Below are 10787 nucleotides of genomic sequence, written 5' to 3'. Positions count from 1 at the left end.
AACAAACATGTAATATATTAAGAAAATATATGTACTTTATATGAAATGGAGAATTATTAGTAATTTAATTATGCTTTTTAGATTATTATAAAGTATTAAATAGCTGCTTTATCAAACTAAAAGTGGGTTTGTTACAGGTTTGAAATCATAAAACAATTTGACTTCGCCTTCTGAAATTATTCCACATTTTTCAAGAGTTTTAGTAGGGTCAAATGCTTCTTCAGGGTTGAATCTATCTCTACAAATCATGATCTCACTTACTGCTCCTTGGTGCATAGCTGCTATTTTTTATCTTATGTATTCGACTCTAGTTGTAATTGGAATATCAGATAATTTTAGAGTTAGTACTTCATTAACAGGATTTGCTAACTTAATAGTCAATTCCACTTTTGGTGTCACAATATCTGGGTCTTCGTATTCTGGTAATTCATATTTGGGAGGATCGTATTCCTTGACCTTTTTCTATTTCTTCTTTCCTTTCTTTTTTCCTTTTTTTCCTTTCTTTTTAACCATTTTCTCTCCAAATTTTTTATAGATGGAAAGAACTTTATCTAATATTCTGTTTTTCTTTTGTGTGTGAGTTTTTTTTTTACTTTTTGAAATTTTAATTATTATTATAAATTTCAAATTTTGATTTAGAACATATGTTGTATTTATTTATTTCTTTCTTTCTTTCTTTCTTTCTCACAATTTATCTCCACTAATGTGAGCAATAAATAAATTAAATATAAAAAATTGATTAAATTATATATTTTTTTTCAATAAAAATTTATTATAAAAAGTACCTTTTAATTTTAAGTTATAACAATATTAAATTTTACCATTAATTATAAATAATTTGTTTCTAATTAAGATCTATCAAATTAAAAAGTATGACATAAAAATTAAGATTTCATTTAAGAGTTTTCTCAAATTATAAACTGGAATAGCACAACATGTAAATAATAAGTATAAAAGGCTCACTTTTGATTTATTTATCAGATACTGACAACATTTTTAAATCTGTCATAATGAATGTTAAAATCATTTTAAATCTTTTTGATGTAAATAACTAAACCAATGATTACTAAAATCAAAATCACGATGAATACAACTATCCATACAGGAATATAACTCTTTTTATCTTATTTTCCAAAGTTGCTTTCTGCTGTTAATCCACATTAATTTGGATAGTCTTCCATACTTACTATCTTTTTTAATATTTAATTCTTAAATTCTTTGTAATTACAAAATATTTTATCTCCACAGACTTTTATATAATTTCCATTATACTTAATTTAAATTTCATATTCATCTTTACTTACACTGTAAAGTTCAAAAATAAAATTTGAAGCAAAAGGAGGGAATTTCTAACAATAGTTTGTTTCATTGTCATAGTCTGCCTTTAAGCACTCAGCATTAATTAATTAAAGCATTACTAGCATTGGCATTATTTAGCTATCATGTGTACTTTCTATTATCATTTTCAAGCTAGTTTCGTCATTTATCTATTTATTATTATAAAAAAAAATTCTTTTAATATTAACAATATGTTGTTTACTTATTTGTTAAAAATATAAATTTTATTCGTTTAAGAAATATTTCTCAATTTTTAAATAAGAGATGATGTAAGTAATGATATAATAATAAAATAAGATTATACCTTGTTGTCAAAATGACCAAATATAAAGTTAAAAAGAGGTGCCGAAATCAATCTGCTGTAATCAAATGTAAATTACTATAAAATCTTGACATAAGCTTTTAAATACATGACTAACTAATATTCATCTTCAGTTATTCCATAATCAATACCTCTATATTTCTATGTATTAATAATATCTTGAATTTTAGTTATATTTTTAGCTACAAAATTTCCTTTAATATTTAGTTTTTTTGTGATGGTATGAATTTCTTAGGTGTATTTGTTAATTTCTTCTTAAATCAATTTTTCTGATTTTTGATATTATTTTTCTTCAATTTCATCTTCAGCAGGGCAAGGAGGGTTCAAAATATGATCATGGTTCCCCAAACTATGAATGGGATAAGGATAAAAGCCGCTTGGTAAAGCTTAATTATTAATAAAACTCTCATTCAATAATTCTTTGTCAGATTCTGATGAAGTAAATGAAGGTGGACTCAATAATTCGCTTTTGACTCCAGTAGGAATTTAAAAACCAGTTCCAATAGGATATAAACCAAGCATAAAGCTTTGGGCAGACTAAAGAGTTCTATTAACATTTGACGATTACACATGAATTTGTTACTTATTGTATTATTGGTGTATTAAGTTTTGATCAATAATATAATTTTTTCTAATTTTTTTACCTAATAAATACAATTGCCTCATTCCAACTTCTGTTAATTAGCCCTTATTATCCATGAGCATTTCTTATTCTGGATCTTAATTTAGTAGATTACCATGCATGGTGTATCTAGCACCATGTCTAAATAAAACTTGTACCATTTCGAGCTCGCGTTTAGATGATGTCCCTAAAATTTATACTAAGCTCAGCAGGAATATGATTTTTGTTATTTTAACAGAATTTATCATTTTCTTTTTTTCAAAATTTTTAGTCTTACTTCAAAAATATATTGCAGATCTTATTTAGTATGAATAAACCAAAGAATTTTTATAATAATTCAAGTAGAATACTAAAAGTTATTATTGATTATTAATATCCAATATTTATAAAACACAAACCAGAGAAATTTTTATACTCAAGGTAAGCTTTAAATAATTAAATAAATAAATAAAAATAAACAAGCAAACAGACATTAAATTTTCTCTTTATAAGATTTCTTATTTCTCTGTCATTGTATTTCTGATAATTATTTAGATAAATTAAAAGATAGAAAACAAATTTTATTACTAACCTAAAAAACAAACTAGTTTTAAATTATTTATTAAAAATTGAAAGATTTGGTGACTCTTGCATAAATAATATGAAAAACATAAATTATAATTTCAAAAAATAAAAAGAAAATACTTTTTAACAAAAAAACTCAAAATTGTAACAAAAAATATTTTTTTTTAAACATTAATTTCATGATAACTTTTTGTATTTAGGAGCTTCGTCTTCTGTTAAGAAGTAGGCATTAGATTTATCTCCATAAAAAGCATAAAATTGAATGGTTTTTCCAAATGTTAAGTCATACAATTCCATGAAGGATGTGACTTCAATGTTATGCTTTTCAATATATTTCTTTAAATTAGGATATACTTTTTTGACTCCAAACATGAAACTCATAACGCTTCTGTAAGGAAAATTTGCATAAATAACGTCGACGCTAGGAAGAGTAGTTTAGCTGTACTCAGGATATTCTGCTAAAAATGCTTCAATCTTTTTAACTTCTCCAGGGTTTACCAAAATACCAAATGTTATTCTGCAATTATCTTAATCTTCAACAATTTCAATAGGATCATAGTATAAACCAGCTGGCACTGCAAATTTGAAATGTTTATTCATAGCTTCACAAACTTTATTCCAGATTTCACTACTTTTGATATAGTTTATTCTTTGATTGAAATAAAGGTATTGGCGAGGACCAAAATATTATTTCTTATTATAAACAGTGACAGGACTAAGAACTCCATAATAACCTAAATAAGCTAATATTCCTACTATAATAATAAAGACTCCTCCTGCTATATATAATTCTTCAGGCATTTCTAATAAGTATTTTTTTATTAATTTTTAACTTATTTATATTTTTTTTGATATTTTAAATTTGTTTTTCAACCTAATATTTATTGAAATTTATTTTTTAACTCAAATCTTTTAGCTAAACAAATATATTTAGGTTTTCAAATTCAAAATATAAATTAAAAAGCGGCATAATCCATTAAATATTAATCATAATCTCTTTTTTTTTATTTATTTTATGGGCTGTGAATTGTTTACTAAGCTATCTGTAGAATATTTGAAATTAAATTTATTTTTAACAGTAAATCATAGTTATTAAAAAATATTATTATTTAATTCATTATATTTATTTTAAATAAAATTTTATTTTATGAAAATAAATAAAAATATTTAATTTATTGATATTTATTTTTTTTTAAATATTAAATAATTTTATAATATAAAACATTCTAAATAAATAAATGGTTGAAACTAATAAAAAATTAATTCAACAATATCAATAAATAAGTCTATTAATATTTAATAAAGTAATTCATAAAAATACATTTTTAGTACTGATAATAAATTATAAAAGAAATAAAAAATTTCCTAGATTGTTTGTGTAGAATGATTCATTTGTTTTGTATTATGAATTTTAAAGGTTTAAGTAATAGAAAGTTATAATAAACTATGTTTTTGTTTAACATAAATTAATTATCAGGAATTTTTAATCATAATAAAAATTTTATTATTAATTAGAAAGAGTTTGCTTAATTTAGAAGCATTTACAATTTTTATTTATTTAATTGAAGTATTTAAATCATTTCGGTCTTTAGGTGAAAAAGATGTAATATTTACTGAATTAATGGAAACAAAATATGGATAAAGTTTTAATAGTATATTTATTTTCTATTGAGAAAACTCAATCCAATTATTAAGAATTTTTGCAAATAATTTAATTAATTATTGATTGATTGCTTAATTATGTAATAATTTAATTATTAAGGTTAATGTATTTCTTTAGAAATACAAATTTGATGAAAGTTGTCTTACATATATAAGCACGTAAAAATACGATTACGTAATCTATAATTTACTTAATTTCAATATAAAGCCACTTTCTATAAAATAAAACTTTTACCTAAAACTCCATTAAAATTTTATTATGATGCTAAAATATGAAGGAAAATGAATCTCAAAGAAAAAAATACACATTTTATAATATATTATTATTATTTTTATAGTTTCAAATACCTTTGAATATAATTACTATCAATAGAAGGAATATTAAAAGTTTTTAATTGATAAAGCGAATGGCTAAAACTAGATGACGTCTCTACTGATTAAAAAACATCATCATTATTAATTGAATTTGATAATAAAATGATGAAGAAAAGTAAATTAATTTTGAGTCACTTCACTACTCTTTTTTTGTTCATATGTTGGATGTATCAATTTCGTATAATTTTAGTGATTCTATCTTCTTCTTGCTAATCAAATCAAATTAAATAAAGGAGTTTGTCTTTATAATCTCTTTTCTACCTATAGAAATAAATAAACATGATATAAAGATAAAGTATTTTAGTTCTTCCTTTCTTATTTACTACTTTAGACATGTATAATTAATTATAATATAATATTGTTTTAAAATGTTCTTAATTATTATTATTAACACTTTTAATTGGGAGTTAAATAACTTTATAAACATGTTTTATCGGATTTTTAAAAACATTAAAAAGAAGATAAGCTGATTAGAATTAATTTTAGAGAAAATGTCAGTTAGTCAAAATATATGGCTTAAAATATATTTTCAAAATAAAATTAGGGCTTAACAAGATATACTTAACTTCAATTATACCTCATAAATAAAAAATAATAAATATGAACATCAAATTTAAGTTTTGAATTAAGTTAAAAAAATTTTTAAAAATGCTTTTTTAAATCTTCGTTAAAAATGAGTTAATTCAAAGGTAAGAAAGTGAAATTTATTTGTATTGTTTATCCTAATCTTTATCATAGCTATTTTTTTTATAATTTAAATGATTAAATTTTAAATATTTGATTTAACAAACAAAAATTTAAAGACTTAATTTAATACAAAATATTTAACTATGTCTTTTATTTTTTATTTAAATTTCTTTATTATTTAATAAAAGAATATTTTTAAGCTTCTTTACATTTAGTTAAAAGGTTTTATAAATGTTTTTTAATCTAAAAATTCACTTCAAATTAAACAAATTCTATTTGATTTTGAAGCTTTGAAGAAATATTTTTTTGAACTAGTTTAAAAATAATTTTATGGATAAATGAATGAAAAAATATAAGCAATTCTATTAAAATTATTAAATTTATAGTAGATTAATCAGATTCAAAATCATACTGAACAAATTTTTAGTAAATACTAAGTATGAGTTTATGAGTGAATGTTTTTGCTTTATTTTAATATTTATTTTTATAATTAATTTTAGTTTGATGTAAATCTTTAACACTACTAATCTGAATTAAAAATTTTTAAGAAAAGGTTAGATATTTTTTATCAGCATGATAGCTAGCTATTCTCTATTAGTATCTCATTTGTCCCATTTAAAAGCTCAATTTATTAAAATAAAAGGGGGGTCTACTTAAGTGTTTCCCAAATAATATTGTTATTTTATAGTAAGCAGCAACCCCCACTAATATAAATAAAATAATTCGAAAGAGGAATATTTTTTAGTATTTGAATGAAAGTATGAAAGACTCACTCTATATTTCAGTATATTGTGCCCTATTTATTAGATTTTTAGTAAGTATTTCTTTAGTTAAATGTCAATCAAATAATATAAGTGCTGTATTAAACAATCTTCGTTTCTCAAGTAAAGATCACAAGTATTTAAACTGTCTAATTCTTTTATTAAATGTAAATAGGCTAGAAGGCAATTGACTAATCAATAAATCAAAAATAGATGATAACATTCTTTTTTAATTTAAATTTAAAGTTAAGATTGAATTAAATTTTCTTAAAATTTTTTTGATTGAGTTGATCTAAAAATTAATTTATTGCAATTATTCATTTCATTCTATACACTTAATATCTTCCTTTAAGTTTTGCATAAAAATAAAAGCACAATTTAGATATAAAAATATTAAAAAATGTTAAATTATTATTTGTTAATCAATTGATTGAAAAAATTTTTAATTATAAATTATTTGTAATAAGAATTGTTTATAATAATTATTCGTCCATAAAGTATTTTGAAAATTACTTTTAATCAAATTTATTTATTTTATTAATGACAAATCAAATTCGATTTCTTCGTCTATAGATTTATTATTATGGCAAAAGGCTTTGTGAAAAGCTAGTCTATATTATTAAAAAAAGTAATCAAAGTATGAAAAAATTTATGAATTTATAATTTTATATTAGAAATTGGTAATTAAATCTTTGAATATTAACAAAATTGTAAAAATATTGCTTATTAATAAGCAACTCTAATCCAAATTTGCAGAAACCAACTTAGAAAAACAAAATATTTATTTTTCCTAATGGTCAAAAAACCAAACAAATTAAATTAAATGAAATGAAAAAGTAATTTAAAATATTCATTTTGTTATTTCTTTTTTTAGTTTGTTTTGAAGATTAATTATTCTTTATGAAATTACAAATAAATTATAAATCATTTATAAAAATTCAAAACAAAAAGAAAAAGTAAATAAGAAAAAGATTAAAACACCCCAAATAGCTAATAGCTGCAAAAATATTAACTAAAAAACCAGCTTTAATTATAAAAAGAATATCCAGCTAAACAAACAAACAAACTAAAAATTTAATAATTCATTTTAACACCAAATTTGAAAAATAAATAAATAGTATTCTTTCTCATAAATATAAAAATCAATATTCTCTATCAAAAAAAAAAAAAAAAGAAAATTTTAATAAGCAAATACTAACTAAAACAATTTTTCATTATTGTAAACTCCTCAGGTGCTTTTCTATTCAGAATTTCTGAGACAGGTTTCTAGTATTTTGACGAATGACTCAAAATATAAAATAGTCATCAAGCAATTTTAAATAAGTAAACTTTCATCAGACTGAGGTCATAAAAGCAGCTGACAAGAAAAACTAAACTGCCACCTAATAATTTTCTCAGATAAAAGTCAACAGGTAGCTCCACCCTTAAAAGACTAATGGGAGTACTAAATATTATAACGGATAGCTTTTTTAAAAGCAAATTGACCTTAAAAAAAATTTGAAAGTGTAAATTTCTGCTCACACTAGCTCAGAGTACTTGGAGATGAATAATGATAGCTAAAAACATAGAATTGAAACAATAGAAGTTGTACCAAAAATCTAACATTGTGATGAAAAACTTTAATTAAGTATTGATTTCTAGTATGGTAATCAGAAATAAACGATAAATTTTGATATTGATATTCTTAATTAAAATTAAGAAAAATACTGCAATCAAATCTCTTCTGGGTAAATTTGCTCTTCTTGTAATCAATAATAATCACAATTAACTAGCTAAAAGCTCTTAGAATTTGAAGATTCTTGCTTGATTTAGGATAGTATTCTCAGAGCTAAACTGCGCAAAGGAAGCTGCAACTCTGACTTGTCAGATATAACATTGATTAATGAACCCTCTTGCAACAAATACATTTTTGATTAAGCTATAAACCACTAATTTGAAAGTTAAGGTTTAAAGAATTAAAAATTTTTAAATTTTGATCATTGCAAATCAGAATTATCTGAACAGAAATCATTACTCAGTACTAATAATAATAATAAATAATAGCTATTAATTAATCAGACAAGTAATATTTTTCTAAATAATAATAATTACATCACCCCTCCTAACCAAAATTAGGAATCCACTAATTAATCGTAATTTATTAATAAAGAAAATCCCCGTCTAAACCAAACCACTCAGAATGTTGCTGATAAGAATATTATTTAAAAAATTAATCCTAAATGTGATAAATTAATAATCGATGAATCTCTTTCCAGCTATTAGCATAACTCGAACGCCTCTGACTAAAAACTCTCTTTTTCTCCTTAATAATCTATGATTTTATCTCAAGATCTTTACTCGATTCTCCAAGGTTAAATAGCAATAGAGCTCCTTTAAAGACCAGAAATCTCCTCACACGAAAATAATTCACTTTAGAGCTAGTTTATCATCTAAACTCCTTGTAAAAATTTAGGTAGCTAATAAGATAAAACTCAATAAGTAAAAGTTAACTCCACATTTGGAGAAAGCAATCAATCTGAAATAGATTTTAATGATTATTCAAACATAATTCAAGATATCGACTTTACTAAGGAGTACCTTGCAAAGGCTGAGAAAAAAAATGTAGTAAAAAATTTTGTAAAGGCTTTCAAGTCATTCCTAAACGAATCAGAAAATAAGGACAAAGTTACTCAACTACTTAGAATGAAAGAGCCTAAAGAGTTAGAGCAATTTAGACAAAGATTCTCAGCTTACTTAAAAAAGAAGAAGTTCAATAACAAATTAATAAAAGATTTATTGATGAATTAATCTTACAGTGCCGTCTTTGAATTTTGGTTGTTAAATTATGCCTAAGACTGGTTATTCATTCACTCAAAAGTAGAAAATAAGGATTCCCATTTAATAATGCTCTAATACTTCTAAAAATGCATAGGCTAACCAGACTAATTAGATAAGCTTAAAGTGCTTAAAAATCCAAGAAAATAGAGTTTTTGCATTTCTTCTACAGCACTTACCTCCACACCTCATGAAACTACCAAACATAATAGAGTCATTACTTAAAGCTTTTCAGGTATTAACATAATCGAGCACTCCTTAAATTTATTGGATAGTGATTAAACCCAGAGTTAGTCAAAAAATTCAATAGCTGAGTTCAACATTCTTCCTTCCGCTTGCTCTTAATCATCTATAAAGAATTTTGATTGATTGAGTTATATCGGGTTAAGTTAATTATTCAAACAAAATTCTTGTTTCCTAACTAATAAAAAACATTAATATTAAAAGTAACTTAAGGTAATTAACAACAACCTCTCAAAAATTATAAAAAAACGGAAAAAAAAAGATAAAGAAAGAAACAAAAATTGATGGTTAATATGTAGTAAATTGTTAAATATTCCAAAATCAATATAAAAATTAAATTCATATAAACAACTTAATGATAAATAATCCTTAAAGCTCATTATAAAATATAAACTGAGTAAAAGCTATAAATTATTAAAATTATAATAATTATAAAAATTATAATTATAAAACTAACTAATTCATCCTCACAAATACTATCAAAGATGTTTCTTTTGATTTTTGATAATAAAAATTAATTTCTAAAAATGTGACTTAAAAAACTTGTAACTAACTAACTAACTAGGGTTTTAAAGCAAGCAAACATTGACTCAACAAGCAAATCAATGTTTAAATTTATAACAAATAAATAAATAAATACTATTATATTAAATACTTAAAAAAACTATATTAATAAATAATTCTATAAAACACTTAATATTGAGTTTCATGTATCAAATTTTAAAAATCCTTTATAATTTCATCTTTGATCTTTAAAATTTCATTTAATTTTTCAATTTTTCCTTTAATTTAAAAGGAAGTAAGTATTTGACTCTACCTGCGATGATATACTAAACGAATAGAAATCGCATACTGCTTATCAAAAATCTTTTATAATAATTTAAAATAAACAGAGTGGGGTTGCTCATAGATGAATTTAATTTTCACTTTTGTGAGTGGGTATTCTTATGGAAACGTGTCTTAATTTAATTTTATATAACTTTTAGTGTAAATTAATATTTTTTATGATCCTTTTATGCATTCCAATATACATGCATACATACCTTTTGCTTTTATCTAAAAAATATATTCAAATTAATTACATTGAATAACAATTTCTTTTATTTATTATCCTATAATTATAAAGTTAAATAAAATAAATAAATATACTCATTAATTTACATTTTCAAAGATTTAAAAACCAACAAAAATATTCAATTGAATTTTCTATTTATTTATATATCTATTTTTACACTTATTTTTTCACTTTTTTGCACTAATATTTGTAAAAAATAAGTTTTTATTTGATTTTTTTAAACAAAAATATTTGAAGTTGGATGGACTTATAAATAAATGTTAGCTAATTCATTTTTCAAAAAATAAACTTCTAAAAAAATGTTTATTTTTGATAAATTAATTT

General features: G+C 22.2%; 4 protein-coding genes across 4 annotated transcripts; 2 read left to right on the top strand and 2 right to left on the bottom strand. All coding sequences in view use genetic code 6, as the record gives it.

Annotated features, from left to right (window-relative positions):
* Positions 1–111: 111 nt before the first annotated feature.
* On the bottom strand, positions 112–513 carry TTHERM_00997710 (hypothetical protein; the record flags this gene model as incomplete). Its single annotated transcript, XM_001019211.3, has 1 exon — positions 112–513. One exon carries the CDS (start codon positions 511–513, stop codon positions 112–114), a length of 402 nt encoding a protein of 133 aa, XP_001019211.1.
* Positions 514–977: 464 nt separating this feature from the next.
* On the bottom strand, positions 978–2530 carry TTHERM_00997700 (histidine phosphatase family (branch 2) protein; the record flags this gene model as incomplete). The annotated part of the gene is made up of 2 exons (XM_001019210.2): positions 978–1487; positions 1643–2530. 2 exons carry the CDS (start codon positions 2528–2530, stop codon positions 978–980), a joined length of 1398 nt encoding a protein of 465 aa, XP_001019210.2.
* Positions 2531–2922: 392 nt separating this feature from the next.
* TTHERM_000997699 (hypothetical protein) lies at positions 2923–3698 on the top strand (the record flags this gene model as incomplete). Its single annotated transcript, XM_012798422.1, has 2 exons — positions 2923–2990; positions 3047–3698. The coding sequence occupies 2 exons, from the start codon at positions 2923–2925 to the stop codon at positions 3696–3698; spliced, it is 720 nt and encodes a 239-aa protein (XP_012653876.1).
* A 3914-nt stretch (positions 3699–7612) lies between these two features.
* Positions 7613–9514, top strand: TTHERM_00997680 (hypothetical protein; the record flags this gene model as incomplete). Its single annotated transcript, XM_001019208.1, has 1 exon — positions 7613–9514. One exon carries the CDS (start codon positions 7613–7615, stop codon positions 9512–9514), a length of 1902 nt encoding a protein of 633 aa, XP_001019208.1.
* Positions 9515–10787: the final 1273 nt, after the last annotated feature.

This window comes from Tetrahymena thermophila, assembly GCF_000189635.1.
Source record: "Tetrahymena thermophila SB210 genomic scaffold scf_8254589, whole genome shotgun sequence".
Taxonomy (NCBI): Eukaryota; Ciliophora; class Oligohymenophorea; order Hymenostomatida; family Tetrahymenidae; genus Tetrahymena; species Tetrahymena thermophila.
The sequence above is the reverse complement of the archived record's forward strand: the minus strand, read 5'-3'. Positions and strand labels throughout refer to the sequence as shown.